We start from the raw sequence: 21,335 nt of genomic DNA, 5'->3' as shown, positions 1-21,335 counted from the left end.
ATGTGACGGCAGATAAGATGTGTGACAAACTCCCCTTTTTCTGTGAGTTTGCCACAAGTTTTTGGAGGGGCCTGTTTGCTCGCCTCCTACCCTGTGACTACGGGCCCTGCAATATACTTTGCCCAATACACTTTAAAAGGCTCCATTCATGTAAAGTAAGTACTTTTAAACTCCACAAAGAGAGACCGACCGCTGACCCTAATTCCCTGGAACTGTTTTGGGCATGAAGCCACGCTTGCAGCCAGTCAAAACTATGACTTCCAGGAAATTCGTGAACACCTGAACTGATCTGGGGATATGTTGGATTTTGGGGTACTTTCTGAACTTTGTGAAAATGTGTTTTTTCGACCTGAAGATAATAGAGTTACTTACAGGACTTTACTCAATTATCTTCTAAGCAGAGGGGAGGGATTGTGTGCTGGACATGGGCATGTCACAGACTCTATGTTTGTTCTGATTGGTTTATGTCCTTTGTGTTCCTGTGTCCCATCAGGTCCAGAGGGTGTTCCTCTGGCCTGGAAAATTGTATAAAAGACCAGCGTGTCCCATTAAACAGGAGATTCCTGCTTACAGTTCAAAACTGTGTGTCCTTCTGTTATTGGAGGGAAAGAAGATTTGCTCCTGTGTCTGCTGTTCCAGCTTGCAGGAGATTCAACGAGGAAAGTCCTTGTAAGGACTAGAGCTAATTCCCCATTCGGTTCCAAACTTCCCAGGACTGAGTGTTGTCCAGTGCCTGGAGGTGTCAGAGCCAATTTCCCTTTCGGCTCCAGGAGTGAGGTGGTGGTTCCAGGGCCCCAGTCAAGCTACGGCGACTGAGGGCAAGAAGTGCTGCGGTTTGTCCCCTGGTCCAGCTAGGTAGCGGCCCTTTGGCGGAGGTACCCAGTCGGGGTGCCAGGTGATCCGTTACAAGAACAAATCGGCCCATCTAGCCTGCCCAATTTTCTAAATACTTTCATTAGTCCCTGGCCTTATCTTATATCTAGGATAGCCTTATAACTATCCTATGCATGCTTTAAGGATCACTATAGGGTCAGGAACACAAACATGTATTCCTGGCCATATAGTGTTAAAACCACCATCTAGCCTCCCCCCCTGGGCCCCTCATGCCTCCATAAATATAGCAAATTCTTACTGTATTCAAGCCTAAAACTGTAACTCTGCATGCTGTTTGTCTCAGAAAAAAAAGCAGTCTGCTGACATCATCAGAAGTGGTAGCCTGGATACCCCCTCCCTTCACAACCCAATTGACAAGCTACCACCCCAAGCACTAATGGGAAGAAAGGGGGAAAAAATGATACCTCACAAGCCCACATCGGGACTTACGATCGGAGAGTTATGGAGGCAGACACGTGGAGCCTCTGACACAATCATGGCGGCTCAGCACGGTGGGTGCTCAGATTTCTCCGAGGACTTGTCTGACGAGGAAGAGAGGGGACTATTACAGCTTCCTAACCCTCCAAAAACGGCACAGCGCTGCGACAAAGTGAAAGACACCGAGCCGATCACCATAGTGGTCCTGAAGACATTACTGGCGGACCTGAAACACAGCTTCCACAAGGACATTACAGCACTCCGCGCAGATTTGAAAGGCCTGACAGGCCGCATCTCCAAACTGGAGAGCTCCTCACAATCCCAGTCCCAGGATGTTGCCACACTGCAACACACAGTACAAGCCCTGGAACAGCAAAACAGGCAATACGAACATCGCCTGGCGGCGCTCGAGGACGCCAGGCGGGCCTCCAACATTAAAATCAGGGGTGTCCGGGAAGACGTAGCAGAGGCCGAACTACCTTCTCTAATGCAGCGCATGATACAAGAAATACTGCCTCGTAGTCAGCAGCCAACAATCACTCCGGAGAGGACACTCCGCAACAGCGGCCATAAGGTAGCGATTTTATCAGCCCTCCGAGGCAAAACCCCCTTACGCCTTGATAACATGGACCTCACACTTTACTCGGACCTGTCCAACGGCACCCTGGCCTGGTGCAGGTCGCTACGGCCACTCACCTCGATTCTACGTACCCGCAAGATTGACTACCGCTGGCGGGCACCCAGGACATTGACAGTCCAACAAGGGTCAACCCTACACAGCATACAGGACATCAAAGATGCCCCGGCCTTCCTCCAGCTCCTAGACCTACCTCACGACTTGCTGCCTCCGATCGGAAAGACCACCAGGGACAATAACAGCTCCCCCAACTGCACCTATACATGGGAACCAGAACGGGTCGCGCCATTCATCCCCCAAAGCTCCACGCCGGACGCATACTCAGCAGTCTCGACATAGAGACGCAGAGACACTCACCTGTCTGGGCCCTGGACCCACTACACAGTTTTGCAGGAGATTGCCAAGTCTCAAAAAGGTAGTTCTACTGCCACCCAGAAGGGACCCTTCGAGGCCTACAAGAGCCTGTGAACTTATCATTTTTACCTTGACACATGTGACACATGAATATGCCAGTTTTCTTTTTTCTGTGTTTTTTTTTTTTTGTTAAGCTTCATGCTGATGTATGATAACTTGACAGATATTAGGGCCTAAGCAACACCCTCTAGTTAATATATATGCTCACTGTACCACCTACAACCCTTTTATAGCACAGTCTTTATAGGAGACAACAGATAGAACCCCCGCACTGCTTGTGCCGTACTAGAATTAGCCATGTTGCTCAGTTATTATGTTATCACTCTTATGCCTACTTACTAGGACGTCACATATCGACCCAGCGGTAACTATCTGATGCCACCTAGTCGATCAACCAGATATTAATTTTCTAACTAGACAGTATCTACGTTTTAAACTTGCGCCCCTCTAGCTTTCTAAGCCACATGTATACGCAGTTTTCCCTACATGCCCACACTGTTCAGCGTAATGCTAATACTTCACTCACTCCTACTATAGGGGCGTAGCGAGAATGCCCGTGCACATGAGAGGCGTCAAACATAACTGTAGTAACCCCACTAAGCTACTTGACCCCGCAAGGACACTTGGCTTCCAGGTTCATCCCCTCTATGGACCAGCCTCCTGGGCCTAACTGTCCAGCCAGGCTATGCATCGCTGCTGTTTCATAGCAACTAGCTAGCCATGCCTAATGTTATAACGGGATTTGTCCCTCTTGGCGACCGCCCCAGTCTCCCTAGTTTTCCGCCTGGTTTCGGACCTCGAGACTAGACCAACCATGCCGTGGCTCAAGGCTATAATCAGCTCTCTGTGCCCTTATGGATATGGGGATATACCCAAAAGCTTACATGTTTTGCTTCTCATGGCACGGCCACAACAATCTTATGCCCATCTGTCATACAAAGAAATCAGCGCAGTATCCAAGATATGACCCTGCCAACGTTCTGATGTGTACACTATTCAGAACTGTTCATGTACTTTTATATGCCACGCTCTGTTCCTCAAATTGAAGGAACCAAAAATATACCATTTACGGCCGCAGTACAGATAAACCGATATTGTTTTTGCTCAGTTACTTTGCATGCATACCTTCATTAACTTATTAATATTGGCTTGTTTAGAGTAAATGTAACATTATCTGGCTCTCACAGGCCAGCCATAGCCCGTATTGACCTGCTTATTCATTTTTAAACGCTAAAGGTACCCACCTCGGATCTAAACATGACAGTTCCTAGTGCCCACAGGCCAGCCGTGGGCCAAAGTGCTCTGCTAGTGTATCTTTAATGGTTGTAAAGCTACATCTTACCTAGGTTATCTTTAACCAGACATGTAAACTGGTATATATCTGACTAACATCTGACACAGCATAATAACTTATTACGTAGAAAGCAAAAACTATATTATTATAGGTTATGTTTTTGACTTATCTGGGCAATGTACATCGTTACGATTTATATCCTTACCTAGGAAAAATGGGTGCAAGATGACACACTGCAGCCGGGTACACTCTAACCCTATGCCGTATGCCCCACTCTACACTCTTACATATAGTACACAACGTACCTGGCACATAGCCTCGCTTCCACTGAACCATTATGGGCACTAACATATTATCTGTTGGTACATACAACATCCCATCTCACAGCACTTTAGGCCATTCTAAGTTAATATTATATAAGCAACGTTTACCCATGTTAATCTTCTAATTATACTTAAAATATGTTATCTTCTCTAAGCAAGCTATTTTAGCTGAATCTCACCCTGTTGGAACAAAAGTGTAGATAAGCATGCTAATTATATAAAATGGTGCGCATCCTCACGCCATTGATTACTCTATGTGAATCCTGTGACACGCTGTTGTGGCGTTTGTTGATATGTCTGTAACCCCCCCCGCACAATAAAAATAAAGAATATAAAAAAAAAAAGTGGTAGCCTGATCCAATCACAGTGCTTCCCCATAGGATTGGCTGAGACAGACAAAGAGGCAGATCAGGCGCAGAGTCAGCATTATTCAAACACAGCACTGGCCAATCACCATCTCCTCATAGAGATGAATTGAATCAATGAATCTCTATGAGGAAAGTTCAGTGTCTGCATGCAGAGGGAGGAGATACTGAATGTTTGGATGCATTTTAGGCAGCCATGACCCAGGAAGGATCTCTAGCAGCCATCTGAGGAGTGGCCTGTGAAGTTATCACTAGGCTGTAATGTAAACACTGCATTTTCTCTGAAAAGACAGTGTTTACAGCAAAAAGCCTGAAGGTAATGATTCTACTCACCAGAACAAATTCAATAAGCTGTAGGTGTTCTGGTGACTATAGTGTCCCTTTAACCCCTTAAGGACACATGACATGTGTGACATGTCATGATTCCCTTTTATTCCAGAAGTTTGGTCCTTAAGGGGTTAAAGGATCACTATACGATCATGAACACAAACATGTATTCCTGACCCTATAGTGTTTAACCCACCATTTAGGTGGCTTGCATTATCTCAGTATTGAAGTAATATGGCAGGCCAGAGTTGACTCATAGCCCTCTCCCTGTTTTGTAATCAATTATGAAGTTAAAGTGGCACTGTCACCCCACCCCCCCTGCAAAATTAGTATTTCATAAACATAAAATGTTTACTTGTTTATTACTGTCATTTTAAAAGGTGACAACATATTCCACAGCGCTGAACAACTAGAAAATAAAGCCAGTACAATATAAACAGACCAATACAAAAGATAGAGGGCTCTGTTCGGGAGCTTACTATCTCTTTAGGAAATACTCATACTGACTGTGTTGACATTTTACTGAAATTCCAACGTTAAGTCTCTACTTTGTCTCAGTATTTTTCTTCCACTTGACACGTCAGGCCATTAAATTTCCTCTAGTGACGGCTGCATGGAAATTAGCTCTTTCTATGGAGAAGGGGGGTGTAACAAGGTTAAATTATAACATATCAATTTCTATAAAAATTTGCAGTTTTTGAAAAATTTTAAAAAGAGGACACGCTGTTCACACATGAAGCAATCTGATATTTCACAATGCAGGACATGCATGTGACTACATTATGTGTTTACCAAAGAAAAACAAGTTACCTGCGCTCTCACCTTAATCCCTATGTATTTTTAAACAAATTGAGTTTTTTTAGTTACCTCCAATTGCCATGAGAGGATAAGCCCACCTGCCAACGCCAAGGCAGACTCCCCTAGGTGGGTCCTAACTCTAACCATTCACCTTGCTTCCTTGAGCCTCTGGCAAAAATCTCTAATGAGACAGAAAGGGGTATTTTTTATATACACCCCTATACATTATTAACCCTTAATAGGGAACACATGGGATGGGCGGCTGCATTGTAACAGGGCTGAGTGATACAAAAAATGGATACAAATGCAGAAAGATAAGTTCTGCGCTCACTCTCATCACTTATCACTTACATTATGTGTTTGTCTAAAAAGCAAGTTAGTTAGAATACAAATGGCAAATAGACACTTCTGACACTCATACAAGGTCATGCTGATAACACATATGCACACAAAAAAGGCAGTGTGAGTGTAACCAGTAGTCCAGCTGACCAGTCCCCTAAAGAGCCCCCCTCCAAGGTCTCAATTTGTAGTTGGAGTACAGGGTCCCGTGTTTGGTACTATTTAGCAGAATTAGGGATAGTATGGAAGTATATAACTGTGTAGAACCATAGATCAGTGTAGAACTTTGTCTTGGTGGGGACAATATATATAGCTATATACATACAGCTTTGGTGATTTTTGCAAAGAAGCTAAAGTGAGTCATGGATCACCTTTAACCAAAATCAAAAGTAGTCATGTGTTTGGATTGTTCCTTTCATTTCATATTCTCTGCATTTTTGGATACACAGGCTATGGATGGTGTAACTATGACTCAACGAGACTGTGATCACTACATCTCAGGCCACCCAAATCACCTTTCACTCTAATAATTGCAACGCCTTCCAACATTTCATATTGACAAAGGTGCATTTTAAATGACAACTGTCACCTCAAAACTATCTTTTAGTATAACAAGCCTTTCATCAAGTTTCGAAAATAAGATATACAGTCACAGGGAAGAAATTCTATGGTTTTACATATCAGAACATACTAACAATCATCTGTTCCTTAGCAGGTCTTAAAATTAGGTGACTACACCTTCAGATAAATCTTACACCGTGTCACATCTGTTCCTTAGCAGGTCTTAAAATTAGGTGACTACACCTTCAGATAAATCTTACACCGTGTCATGATTTATTTAACAAAAATAAAGCCAACATGGAGAAACCATGTGTGAAAACTGTACCTTATGATTCAATAGCTTGTAGCTTTAGCAGCAATAATTTGAAGTAATCATTTTCTGTACGTCTTTAATTTTAAGACCTCCTAAGGAACAGATGATTGTCATTATATCCTGATATGATATGTAAAAGCATAGCATTCAAAGAGGGGGTAGTTTTTTTTTCCCATGACAGTGTATATAATCTTCCGTTATATATATATATATATATATATATATATATATATATTCTTTCAAAACATGATTATAATAAAAAATAATTATAATTTTAAGGTGACTTTTGTCATTGGATTTTAGGGGTGCACTGAGTGCGGACAGGGCTGTACTGAGGAATTGTAGGTGGCTTATATAATAATAAAGATAAGTTGCCATTTTTAGAGCGCTTTTCTCCCTGTGAAACTCAAAGCACTTTACAAATATACAAACATAAAAATTATGAGTTTCTGATGTCAGATGAGTGGACTGAATGCCTGATGGAAGAGGTGGGTCTTTAGCTTTTAGCCCTGGAACCTGAGACTTACTAATAACAATTTATAGAACAAAAATGTAATTTAGAACAAATTATCTTATTTACACAGATTGATTTTTAATTCTTTATTTTTCAGTGTGGGTACAGATTTTCAACAATTTGCCACAACAGCATATACAGATGTCAATACGTACACGTTAGTATGATTGAGCGCACATTTTAGTTATTACATTTTTAACAAGTAGCTAAGCTCCAGCCTTTAGTAGCAGTCGTTAAATAGCTAAGGAGAGATGCCTGGCTGGTGTGCCTTAGTGTCTATATGTATAGTAACCGTGGATATCTCGCTTGCATGGTTGTTCCAGCGTGTGTGGTCTTGACCCATATGTGCGAGGGGAGTATCCCCTGTGATGGGGCTCATCTACATCAATGTTCGGGTGTGTGTGTTTTGGAGCCCTCGCCATGAGGCCAATAGACCAGTTAAAATTGAGTGAGTGACTTAAGGGATGTTGAATCTTAGGGTCGCTTAAAGAGTGTCATCTCGCATTAGAGGCTATAAGTTAGGAAAGGGTGCCCGTGCCCTGTCCGGTGTTCTAGTCTAGGCTATGCAGTTACATGTGACAGTAGGCACCTAGCACTTGTGATGAAGTACGCCTCTGCCGATTCCCACGGGTGTTGTAGTGGTGCAGAGGCGGGGGTTAGGGGCCGGATTGTCCGCAGACTAACTCCGCTTATCAGGAGAATTAAGTAAAAAACGAAACATACATTAAAGCTTTGTGGGGTCCCAAGACCCAAACGAATACAATTTAAAAGTAAAAATAACTATTTAACCAGGTAGTATGGTGCTAGGCACCATTGAATCGGCTGCCTTTAGAGGAGTAAGCTGTGTGGTGGTAACAGTCTGATGCCCATTAGGCTGGTTCCAAGCTACATGTGGGGGCCACTATAATGTCTCGTGTCTTGATTGCTGTCGCCTGCTTGGTCCGAGTCAGGTTGCGCGGGTGCTGTATCGTGGCGCCCCCCCTCGTTGCGGGTGGTGTGAGAGAGTCTCTTGGGAGTCCCAGGGTGTCCAGTAGGTCAACTACTTGTTGCAGGGTTTGCACTGAGTAGGTCATGTCACCCCGCTGTATTTGAAGTATACGCGGTGATCTCCAACGGTAGTTAATGTCCAGGGCTCTAAGTTGGCTTGTGAGGGGTTGCATGGACTTTCTCCACATCATGGTGTCCCCGGTGAGGTCTGCATAAAACGAGAGCCTTTTGGATCAACAGCAAAAAACAGGTGTGAGGAAGGCTGAACTTGATGGACGCAAGTCTCTTTTCAGCTATGTAACTATGTAACTATGTTCTCGAAGACATAGGGTGAGGCTCCCTTCAGTGCAGTTAGTATCAACATTTTATCTCTGAGGGAGTGGAAGCGAACCACCACGTCTCTAGATGCTAGTGCTGGGGCTCCTCACGGCTTCGGTATGCGAAATACCCCCTCAAATGTTATGTTTTTAGCTTGCTTGGGCTGTAAGAGGGACTCCACCAACCTTCTCATAAGGTGCGGGAGCTCCCCGTTAGGTATATCCTCTGGAAGCCCGCGCACTTTGACGTTTGTGCGGCGCCTGGCATCTTCTGTTTGTGCAAAACGTTGTTCCAGGGTGGCTTGTTGCTTCTTTAGGGCCTGTACCTCCGCTTCTAGTGTCTTTATTGACGTTGTATGGCTGTCTGACGCTGTCTCCACGGTGGTCAGTCTTCCAACCAGGCCTGAAAGGTCAGTCCGGATTGTGGCCATGTCGGCTTGTAACGTTTTTTGGAGGTCGGCTAGCATGTCCCTCAGCACAGCTGCTGTCACAGGCATTGGTTGTGTGCTTTGTGGGACCCATAAGAGCTGTGGTGGAAGTATTAAATCCGCCGCACTTCTGCTTTGTAATATCTCCTCGGAGGAGTCAGTGTTATCGTCTGAGTCGGCGGCCATCTTGGGGCCGTAGGCTTCCTGCGCCCGGCGGAGGTATTCCTCGATATTCCTGCCTTCAGCGGGTTTGTCTGCCTTGGGTTTTTTGGACCGTCGACCCATCGTGAGTATAGGTGTTGTTTTGCTCGGTTTAGCAAGGAAAACCATTCTCGTTTCGCCGTTTTGTGTTGTTTCGTCCCGGAGCTCGTCAAACGTGCGTCCGCTCAAGTTGGCTGCTTGGCTCCGCCCCCTACACAGATTGATTTTTAAACACATTTGTTGTAGTTTAAAGACAAATTAATATTATTATATAGTGGTAACAAATTCCACAGCGCTTTACAATGGGTGGACTGACAAACATGTACTCATAACCAGACAAGTTGGACGCACAGGAACAGAGGGGTTGAGGGCCCTGCTCAATGAGCTTACATGCTAGAGGGAGTGGGGTAAAGTGACACAAAAGGTAAGGGTAGAAGTAGATTGGTAGAATAGTATTCACTGAAGACTTAGTGTGTTTTATATTGTTTAAATGACAGTTGCAGGAGAGGAATTAGTTGGGAGCCATTAACAGTTTAGTATTATTCCTGTGGAGCTCTGTTATACACTCAGACATTACTGGGAGTATTATTGCTGTGGAGCTCTGTTATACACTCAGACACATTACTGGGAGTATTATTGCTGTGGAGCTCTGTTATACACTCAGACACATTACTGGGAGTATTATTGCTGTGGAGCCCTGTTATACACTCAGACACATTACTGTGAGTATTATTGCTGTGGAGCCCTGTTATACACTCAGACACATTACTGGGAGTATTATTGCTGTGGAGCTCTGTTATACACTCAGACACATTACTGGAAATATTATTGCTGTGGGGCCCTGTTATACACTCAGACACATTACTGGGAGTATTATTGCTGTGGAGCTCTATTATACACTCAGACACATTACTGTGAGTATTATTGCTGTGGAGCCCTGTTATACACTCAGACACATTACTGGGAGTATTATTGCTGTGGAGCTCTGTTATACACTCAGACACATTACTGGGAGTATTATTGCTGTGGAGCTCTATTATACACTCAGACACATTACTGGGAGTATTATTGCTGTGGAGCCCTGTTATACACTCAGACACATTACTGGGAGTATTATTGCTGTGGAGCTCTGTTATACACTCAGACACACAAACAATATGGAGCTCCTAGAAAAGAGGGACATTGGGATAGAAAACCAGGACAGAGGGATTTAGGCCCACAATAGGGACTGTCCTTTCTAAATAGGGACACTTGGGAGGTTTCTCCAGGCTTTGGCACCTATTGCTTAAAAGGGATTCTATAGTGCCAGGAATACAAAGCCGTCTTCCTTGCATTATAGGTTTCTAAGGTGCACCCTCCCTCCAGCGGCACTGGGTCAGGCTCCGCCAACGCTCCTCCCCCGCTGACGTCAGCCGTGGGGGAAACCTAATGTGCATGCGCGGCAATGAGACCTCCCCATAGGAAAGCTTTGTATCAATGCTTTCCTATGGGGAAACTCTGACGCTGGAGGTTCTCATGCAGAGCGAGGGACGTCGAGCGTCAGATACCGGACCTAAGGTGCGTTTCTATTCTCTCAGCCACTAGAGGGCAGACTGAGAGCGGCAATGTGCTGTTTCTCTGAAACGGCAATGGTTTACATTGCAGCACTAAGTGTTAAAGGGGCACAGCACCCAGAATACGTCAACGAGCTGACATGGTCTGGGTGCCTTTAATAAACGAAATTTCCCATGATGCTCTGCCAGTGCTGTCCACAACAGGAAGCCAGAAATGGCAGGTCTGCCTGCGCCCAATCACAGGCTCCCACCGAATCACGTGGTATCTGCTCCACTACTGATGATGATGGCACGCCACAGAGCAAAGATCTCCAATTACGTCACCCGGAAGTGCCAGCGAGTAACGTGGCGCCTGCAACCCTGCTGCAACCAAACCGCCGCCCAACACTGGGGGAAGCCCCGCCCACGCTGGGTACGTCATCGCTGGGCGGCCGCAGGGATGCCAGGATTGGTGCACTGATAGTCCAATAGCGCTGCGTCTTAGGGGCGGGGACATGCTGCTATAGCGTTTTCATGGCCGAGCCCTGCCGCCATATTGGTTGTGGCACCCTGTGTGATTTAGAAATATAAAGCTGAATGATTTTTATTGGAAGCTGTCTGTGTCAGTCAGGGAATTAATATTTATTCTGTGAATTACTGGGGGGATCATGGCCAGCTTGCAAACAGATCTGAATAGATTAGTAGGATAGGGTTAATGTTATTTGGTCTGAATTCACAGTGGTAGCTCTGTTTGTTGTGTGTTCATGTGCCCCCCATGATTATTATTATTATTATTACAATTTATATGTGAAATAATGAACCAGCTTTCTATTATCTCTCATTTTATCTCACTGTGGGCTGAATGATCCAGCTGGAGTGTGCCAGGAGGTGTAAACACACTTTAATTAATAGCCATGTCATGTTTATTATATATAAAATAAATTGATCATATCAGACCAGTGAAAACACATATTATGAGATGATTCTGAGCTGGCCTAGGATGATGGGAGTTGTAGGCCAGGATGTGGTTATCCCTTGCAATATAATCTTGTAATCCCCAGTGATGTATGTGGTTGTTCCTGTTATTGTGAACCTCCTAGCATGCACACACTAACAATGTGGACAGCGAATGAGATGACAGCAGCATCCCCTTAGTCTTATTGCGTCATCAGTCCATTGCTGTGACTTCTAGAGTCATCTCTCTACGTCATCAGTGTCCTGTGGTGAGAACACTGTGTGGCATTTTTAATACATTACTGTGATGTCAGGATGGATTATTGCCAGAGTGTGATGTTGAGACGTCACCATGCTCTCATATGACGTCATATTACTATATTAACTGGGCTTCCCAAGTTCTCATAGTGCAGAGCTGACTATACACACACACCATATATAATATAAGGAATGTGTTTTTACCAAACAATTAAGCAGTGTAATTCTGATGGCTGTGTGATGACGTCACAGTAACCCTCTGTGACGACAGACTGCATCTTTGTGATGCGTGACGTCCTCCCCCCTGGGGTTGTAATAATTCACTCTGATGTGTGTTTCTGTATGGCATTATAAAGAGTCCTAGAATGGCTCATGTTAATGTTTGACGTCACGGGTGATGTTTATTAACGGGTGACGTCACAGCACAGGGCTAGCAATGCAACCTGCGCCACACTCTGCATGGCTGCCAGGACTGGCCGCCCGGCCCCGCCCACTCGCCGCTGATTGGCCGGCGTCGCTGGCCGCGGATTGGTTGTCCCGGTCAGTTGTCATGGAGACCGAGTTTGTCAGTTAGGAGTTCGTGTTGCTGCGCTGGGAGAAGGGGCGGAGCTTCCCGCAGCAGGTGTGTGTGAGAGGTCACGGGAAGCTGCAGCCGCTCCCCGGATCCCAGGACCGACCTCCCCCCGGTACCTCCTGCTCCTCCTCCCGGCCCCGAGCCCGCTCACCGAGCCGCCACCTCCGCCTTCCTCTCCTCACTGCTCGCAGACATGTCCGCGGGAGGAGACTTCGGGAACCCGCTGAGGAAATTCAAACTGGTCTTCCTGGGCGAGCAGAGCGGTGAGAGATAATAATAATAATATAAAATATAATAAATATTATAATAATAATATAATATACACAGTGATTATTATAATATTATTATATATAGTGTGTGTACTGAGACATTCAAACTGGGCTTCCTGGGCGAGCAGAGCGGTGAGAGATAATAATAATAATAATATAAAATATAATAAATATTATAATAATAATATAATATACACAGTGATTATTATAATATTATTATATATAGTGTGTGTACTGAGACATTCAAACTGGGCTTCCTGGGCGAGCAGAGCGGTGAGAGAGATAATAATAATAATAATATACACAGTGATTATAATAATATAATATACACAGTGATTATAATATAATATACACAGTGATTATAATATAATATACACAGTGATTATAATATTATATATAGTGTGTGTACTGAGGCATTCAAACTGGTCTTCGAGCAGAGCGGTGAGAGATAATAATATAAAATAATAATGAATAATATAATATAATATACACAGTGGTTATAATATTATTATATATAGTGTGTGTACTGAGACATTCAAACTGGGCTTCCTGGGCGAGTAGAGCGGTGAGAGCTTTATAGAAATATAATAATATAATATACACAGTGATTATAATAATATTATATATAGTGTGTGTACTGAGACATAAACTGGGCTTCCTGGTCGAGCAGAGCGGTGAGAGAGATAATAATATAAAATAATATTAATAATATAATATACACAGTGATTATAATAATATTATTATATATATAGTGTGTGTACTGAGACATTCAAACTGGGCTTCCTGGGCGAGCAGAGCGGTGAGAGAGATAATAATAATATACACAGTGATTATTATAATAATATATAATATACAGTGATTATATTATTATTATATATAGTGTGTGTGTACTGACATTCAAACTGGGCTTCTTGGGCGAGCAGAGCGGTGAGAGAAACATAGAAACATTTAGTGTTTTAAAATAAATAATTATATAAACACACACACACACTGCACTATATTATATACTGTGCTTTTTATAGCATAGAGCGAAGACAGATATAAATATCCAGACAGTGCTCTGTATTGTATGCAGGGCTTTATATTATATAGTGCTTTATATAGCATGGAGTGGTGTTCCATGTACTTACACTCATGCAGTGATTCATATATTATAGAGCTGTGAAACAGACATAGCTATTAATGTATGTGACAAACAGAACCTCGCCACGGGCTTTTGGAGGAGCCTGCTTGCCAGCCTCCTGCCAAAAGACTATGGGCCAGGTCCGCAACTGTAAAGATCCATATTTTATTCACCCTGGTTCGGGACTTTCCATAGAACCGAACGCTAGCTCCCTGGCGGCCGTTCGCCTGGACCAAAACCGCGAATAGACTTCAATGGGGCTTAGCCGCGAATGCCCTGGAACTATTTTGGCCATGAAAACTTTGCGGTTCCCGGTCGGTCCCCCAGCAGCATTTACCCGCGATTCTATGGAACTGTTTTGGGTATGGGACCATGCGTGCAGACAGCCAAAACTATGACTTACAGGACATTTGTCAACCGATCTGGGTGATTTTTGGATATGTTGTTCACCCAGGATATGTAACTGTTGTGGGGGGTTTGTGTGTTTTTAAGTTTTTTTAAATACAAATGTGTGTTTTTGTGCCTGGAGATAATTGGGTTAATACAGTACTTGACTCAATTATCTCCCAAGCAGAGAGGAGGGATTGTTTATGTATGGGAGTGTCATATACTTGAACAACTTTGTCATTGGTCTGTAACTTTGTACTGTAGTCTTCCATCAGGTCAGGTGGAAGTACCCCTTGCATATAAGGCCAGTTGGGTACCATTAAACAAGTTCCTGCTTACCCTCAACATAGAGTCTCATCTCATGCTTGGGGGGGAAACGGCTGTATCTACCCTGGAGATTGCTATATCACTATTCTCCTCTGGGTTATAGTCACTTGCTCTTGTAAGAGCAGCCTGCTATGCTCTCTGGAGTAGGAGAGGTCTGCCCAGTGGAAGCTGGATCTTGGGCTTGGGTCCAGAGTGGGTGGAGGATGGTGAGACCCCAGCCAAGCTGTAACGCTGGAAGTGGGGACTACGGTGCTGATGGTGTCTGCTGGAGTACTTGGAGGTACTAGGAAGCAGTGATTGGCGGAGGCACCCAGTCGGGGTGCCAGGCGTTCCGTCACAATATACATACACTTTAAATAGTATAGACTGAGCTGAGTGTTACTGTGATTTATAGAATGTACAGTGGTGGGAGAGTCAAACAATGTTATCCCATAAAATGTGAATTGTTTGGAAATTAAAGCTAACTTAAAATGCTTGGCGATTAAACTGAAAATGTGCTTCCAATTTAACTTTTGCTATTTCAGTCAATCATGTTTCCATTCCATGCACTCCTGTTTAGTATAACCCTGATTGATAAACATACACTGTACATTGGGTAATATAAAGTGTGTACATACAATTGTTCTTTAAACAGGATAGTAACGAGAGACATTTACAATGCTGTGTAGAGTGGTGAGAAACTGCCTTTACTGAGAGAGATAGTGTCCCATCTATACTAACATCCAGAGCTACGGGAAATCGGATCGATGTGATACATCTATAATAATAAAGTCATATCTCTAGATCATATATACCCATTGTACAGCACTAGGGAATTTGTTGGTGCGTTATATATACTAATACTGGGATTTATTTAGAACTGTGGAAAAGAAGCCTTATATATATTTTAGGTATACCAACACTTCTTTGGTACCCTGCTTATTCATGCAAAGCTATATATTTGGAGATATTGTGTTTGTTCCGATATCTTTCAGTTTTGCGTAATAGACCCTATATGTATTTACAGCTTACAGGCACCCGCTACTGGTGGAATTTGTAATCTCTGAACAATTGGAAGGTGTTGGGTAGCAATGTCTGTTTTAGGATATTGTCCTTATTCGTGTGCAGCTGCAAAAAGACACACAGGGACATTGAACCTTTATTTATTTTTTTGGTGCTATTTAAAGAAATAGTTTCTAGAATAGTTTCTCATAACATCAGTGTAAAATAATGTCAATAAATGCAATGTAATACTTCCCCCAACTTGTGACCGCTCTACTACCGCTGTATAATCTTTGCTTTGTAACTGAACGGAATCTTTTTTTCTATTTTTCATTGCACAATATTTACATGTAAAGATACTGTGCAGAATGTCTGTGCACGTAGCTGCAGACAAGCCTTGGTAACTAGGAAGTTGGGTGCATTTAACTGATGCTTATTTTACAGATTCCTCAAACACTTCACTATTACTCTCTTTAACCTTTCAAAAGCATGTGGTAAATGAGATCGACCTCTGGTGCTTCCCAGGTTAAAGGTACTTCGTCTTGGCAAAAGCAGAGCATGTGATTACTTTGAGAACGGGTGAAAGCTTAGAGAAACTCAATCGCTTGCCCTACAGTAAATCCCCACTCGGGTCTCCTGTATTTGCTCACTTGTGCCGTTACAGAGCAAATCTCCACAATTTGCACATCAGATTTTTCCCACGTATAAAGGCAGTATAGGACATAATGCCAACAAATACTCTGTGCACTAAACATACAGCAACCCTGGACGATCGTTTGGCCTCATCAGTGAGGTGTTGCTGATACCCATCTTGGCACAGTGATCACAGAGTGTTTTGACTATTTTGAGACCTGTGCAGGTATTTCCACTAAGCTTTTGTCCATTCTCAGTGTTATCAAATTCTCTGTTTTTCTTGCAGTATATTAACGTGGGCTCTCCCAAGACGTGGACCCTGTGCCTAGATTAGTGTCAGCTACACCTTGCTGACGAGGCCAAAAGAAGGCAGATTGTCCTGTGTTGCTGTATCTCTCATGCAGAGGGAACTTGCTGGCCTTTCGCTTCTAGACTGCCTTTATAGGTGGGGAAGGCCTGTTATGCAAACGGTAGATGTTCACTCTGTAATGGCACAAGTGACCAAAGACTAACCAAAGGGGCAAGCTTCTGAGTTCCTTCAATCTGTTGTCCATTCTCAGAGTTCTTGTATTATCTGTTTTTGGTCAAGTTCCCTATTAACAGGATGATAATGTTTGAACACTGGGATTTATTTACTATACTCCCAATTGTAGCAAATTAAAACCTGAATGACAAAATTCAGGCTAAAATAGGGAGTTGTGACCATAGTGGAGTTTGGGGATTTTTCCAAACATTGCATCTTTGCATATGTTTTGCCATTTGGATTTCACTTATATACCATTCGGGGTTAAGATAATTACCTCTTGCGTGATGGTATCTACCTTAGTGGGAAAATGATGAACAATTTCTGATATCTGCTACGATGATTTATCACTTTGCCTGAGTTACATTGCATCTATACTTTACCCCAACAGGCCTGATGCTATGGACACTCCCATAATGCTGTGCCAACCATATTGCAGAGCATAATAAGAGATGCGGTATACGAGAAGTTGCTAGGGAGGATGCATTTAATGTATTGTGTATAATGATCGGTTTTGTGTGGGCTTGTATGAGGATCGTGTGAGTAACCGTTTTTTGCATTTTCTAATGTTAACCTCTCCTCTCTACAAAACATTTTAACATGAAGCGCAATGTTGGGAGTCCGTTAATCAGTAGTGATTTGGAGGCTGAATGATCTGCGTGGGCGGTGTCCATGTTATAAGTGTTTTACTGGGTTGGTGTAATTGGAATAGTTTGGCCAGTTTGTCTATTTACCAAACACTTTCCATTCATTAAGAGAGTCTTTTGATTTATTGGCAATAAACCTGGGGCGAAGGTCTTGGTAGTTTACAGTTCATGTTATCTTTTTAAATATTTGTCAAGCAATGTGAAGACTATGTGCAAACCGAGGCATGGACACTCAGTATGTGAAGCTTTGATTCATTGCCTACACTTTTTCACGTACCTGATCGCGTTTTTCAATATGTGTCCTTATTATAGTCGGAGTTCACACATTTAATCCTATTTGCGTGTCCCAGAGGAGTGTGTGATGGGAAGAGACCGATCATGCTTACTAGTTTGTGATCATTTCATTTCTTGGGCTGAAGTGAGAATCCTGTTGCTCCCCAGCTACTATGGAATATGTCTCTCATGATGCTTAGGCAGCCGTCCTTGTGATTTACTTCCTCAGTCTATGGTGTGCCTTATGTCTGCAGTGGGGTCACAAAACCCAACGCTGAGATCTCCGATTCTGATCCTGTTCTTTGAAAATAGATTTTTATTTTACTTGAACAAACCTATTTATTTTTATTTCTGTTCTGTAGCTCAAGTAGTGTTAAAAATGTAACCTTTGCTGGGAGCAGTGAGTCAGATAACTTTCTCCATTGTCCAGGCTTTGAATTCTATACAGCATTTATAATGGAAACATTGCCCGGGCACTTACTGCACTAAATCTGCTGTCACTAGTTCACTCAGTGGTACACGAGCAATATGGAGTGTGGGCAGGGGTGACTTAAGCATGCAGTGCTTTTCTGTTTAGACATTTCTTTGAACTCTGTACCCTCATCAGATATGGGAATGCCAGTCACGTTTGGGTGCTGGTTTCGACACGGAGGGCAGTAATATCAAATACACAGTATTTCCCCAAATATTGTTTTATATACATCATACCATGATTCTAGTTTTATTTTTCTTTGTAATTCCAGTTTTATATTATTCATCCTTCGCTGCTATCCTTAGAACCTCTGATGTTTGTGAACAATTCCCTTAATTTCCATTCAGTGCCTAGACTGGCAGAGGCTCATGGGAAGTATTGCAAACATCTGGGTACCAGTGAGAGCCACGACTGCCTTTTTGTTGGCTGTGCCTGTGAAATGTAGCTCACAACCATCTATAGCTGTCTTTGCCTTTCAGATGGCTGTGTATTATGGGTAATGTACTTCCAACCATCTATAGCTGTCCTTGCCTTTCAGATGGATGTGTATTATGGGTAATGTACTTCCCAACCATCTATAGCTGTCTTTGCCTTTCAGATGGCTGTGTATTATGGGTAATGTACTTCCCAACCATCTATAGCTGTACTTGCCTTTCAGATGGCTGTGTGTTATGGGTAATGTACTTCCCAACCATCTATAGCTGTCCGTGCCTTTCAGATGGCTGTGTGTTATGGGTAATGTACTTCCCAACCATCTATAGCTGTCCTTGCCTTTCAGATGGCTGTGTGTTATGGGTAATGTACTTCCCAACCATCTATAGCTGTCCTTGCCTTTCAGATGGCTGTGTATTATGGGTAATGTACTTCCCAACCATCTATAGCTGTCCTTGCCTTTCAGATCGCTGTGTGTTATGGGTAATGTACTTCCTAACCATCTATAGCTGTCCTTGCCTTTCAGATGTCTGTGTATTATGGGTAATGTACTTCCAACCATCTCTAGTTGTCCTTGCCTTTCAGATGGCTGTGTATTATGGGTAATGTACTTCCTAACCATCTATAGCTATCATTGCCTTTCAGATGGCTGTGTATTATGGGTAATGTACTTCCCAACCATCTATAGCTGTCCTTGCCTTTCAGATGGCTGTGTATTATGGGTAATGTACTTCCCAACCATCTATAGCTGTCCTTGCCTTTCAGATGGCTGTGGATTATGGGTAATGTACTTCCCAACCATCTATAGCTGTCCTTGCCTTTCAGATGGCTGTGTATTATGGGTAATGTACTTCCCAACCATCTATAGCTGTCCATGCCTTTCAGATGGCTGTGGATTATGGGTAATGTACTTCCCAACCATCTATAGCTGTCCTTGCCTTTCAGATGGCTGTGTATTATGGGTAATGTACTTCCCAACCATCTATAGCTGTCCTTGCCTTTCAGATGGCTGTGTATTATGGGTAATGTACTTCCCAACCATCTATAGCTGTCCTTGCCTTTCAGATGGCTGTGTATTATGGGTAATGTACTTCCCAACCATCTATAGCTGTCCTTGCCTTTCAGATGGCTGTGTATTATGGGTAATGTACTTCCCAACCATCTATAGCTGTCCGTGCCTTTCAGATGGCTGTGTATTATGGGTAATGTATTTCCCAACCATCTATAGCTATCATTGCCTTTCAGATGGCTGTGTGTTATGGGTAATGTACTTCCCAACCATCTATAGCTGTCCGTGCCTTTCAGATGGCTGTGTATTATGGGTAATGTACTTCCCAACCATCTATAGCTATCATTGCCTTTCAGATGGCTGTGTGTTATGGGTAATGTACTTCCCAACCACCTATAGCTGTCCTTGCCTTTCAGATGGCTGTGTATTATGGGTAATGTACTTCCCAACCATCTATAGCTATCATTGCCTTTCAGATGGCTGTGTGTTATGGGTAATGTACTTCCCAACCACCTATAGCTGTCCTTGCCTTTCAGATGGCTGTGTATTATGGGTAATGTACTTCCTAACCACCTATAGCTGTCCTTGCCTTTCAGATGGCTGTGTATTATGGGTAATGTACTTCCCATCCATCTATAGCTGTCCTTGCCTTTCAGATGGCTGTGTATTATGGGTAATGTACTTCCCATCCACCTATAGCTGTCCTTGCCTTTCAGATGGCTGTGTATTATGGGTAATGTATTTCCCAACCATCTATAGCTGTCCGTGCCTTTCAGATGGCTGTGTATTATGGGTAATGTACTTCCCAACTACCTATAGCTGTCCTTGCCTTTCAGATGGCTGTGTATTATGGGTAATGTACTTCCCAACCATCTATAGCTGTCCTTGCCTTTCAGATGGCTGTGTATTATGGGTAATGTACTTCCCAACCATCTATAGCTGTCCGTGCCTTTCAGATGGCTGTGTATTATGGGAAATGTACTTCCCAACCATCTATAGCTGTCCTTGCCTTTCAGATGGCTGTGTGTTATGGGTAATGTACTTCCCATCCATCTATAGCTGTCCGTGCCATTCAGATGGCTGTGTGTTATGGGTAATGTACTTCCCAACCATCTATAGCTGTCCTTGCCTTTCAGATGGCTGTGTATTATGGGTAATGTACTTCCCATCCATCTATAGCTGTCCTTGCCTTTCAGATGGCTGTGTATTATGGGTAATGTACTTCCCAACCATCTATAGCTGTCCTTGCCTTTCAGATGGCTGTGTGTTATGGGTAATGTACTTCCCATCCATCTATAGCTGTCCGTGCCATTCAGATGGCTGTGTGTTATGGGTAATGTACTTCCCAACCATCTATAGCTGTCCTTGCCTTTCAGATGGCTGTGTATTATGGGTAATGTACTTCCCAACCATCTATAGCTATCATTGCCTTTCAGATGGCTGTGTGTTATGGGTAATGTACTTCCCATCCACCTATAGCTGTCCTTGCCTTTCAGATGGCTGTGTATTATGGGTAATGTACTTCCCATCCATCTATAGCTGTCCTTGCCTTTCAGATGGCTGTGTATTATGGGTAATGTACTTCACATCCACCTATAGCTGTCCTTGCCTTTCAGATGGCTGTGTTATGGGTACTGTACTTCCCAACCACCTATAGCTGTCCGTGCCTTTCAGATGGCTGTGTATTATGAGTAATGTACTTCCCAACCATCTATAGCTGTCCTTGCCTTTCAGATGGCTGTGTTATGGGTAATGTACTTCCCAACCATCTATAGCTGTCCGTGCCTTTCAGATGGCTGTGTATTATGGGTA

At 43.3% G+C, this 21,335-nt stretch overlaps 2 protein-coding genes across 6 annotated transcripts in view; one reads left to right on the top strand and one right to left on the bottom strand.

Moving 5' to 3' along the window:
• MRPL48 (mitochondrial ribosomal protein L48) overlaps nt 1–21,335 on the bottom strand; it is a 377,463-nt gene that overhangs the window by 13,702 nt on the left and 342,426 nt on the right. The gene's annotated exons all lie outside the window — the stretch shown is intronic.
• RAB6A (RAB6A, member RAS oncogene family) overlaps nt 12,451–21,335 on the top strand; it is a 56,799-nt gene continuing 47,914 nt past the window's right edge. The window contains exons 1-2 of one of the 5 annotated variants that reach the window (XM_063431753.1): nt 12,451–12,563; nt 12,599–12,710. In XM_063431753.1, coding sequence (XP_063287823.1) covers nt 12,641–12,710 — 70 coding nt within the window. In that variant the 5' untranslated portion in view covers nt 12,451–12,563; nt 12,599–12,640. Of the gene's footprint in view, nt 12,711–13,496; nt 13,516–13,624; nt 13,644–21,335 lie in introns of those variants that run through there. The other 4 variants (XM_063431728.1, XM_063431720.1, XM_063431736.1 and 1 more) reach the window with 4 other exon arrangements.

The sequence above is a fragment of the Pelobates fuscus genome, chromosome 1, assembly GCF_036172605.1.
Source record: "Pelobates fuscus isolate aPelFus1 chromosome 1, aPelFus1.pri, whole genome shotgun sequence".
NCBI lineage: Eukaryota > Metazoa > Chordata > Amphibia > Anura > Pelobatidae > Pelobates > Pelobates fuscus.
Note: the sequence above shows the minus strand (reverse complement) of the source record. Positions and strands in the feature narration are given on the sequence as shown.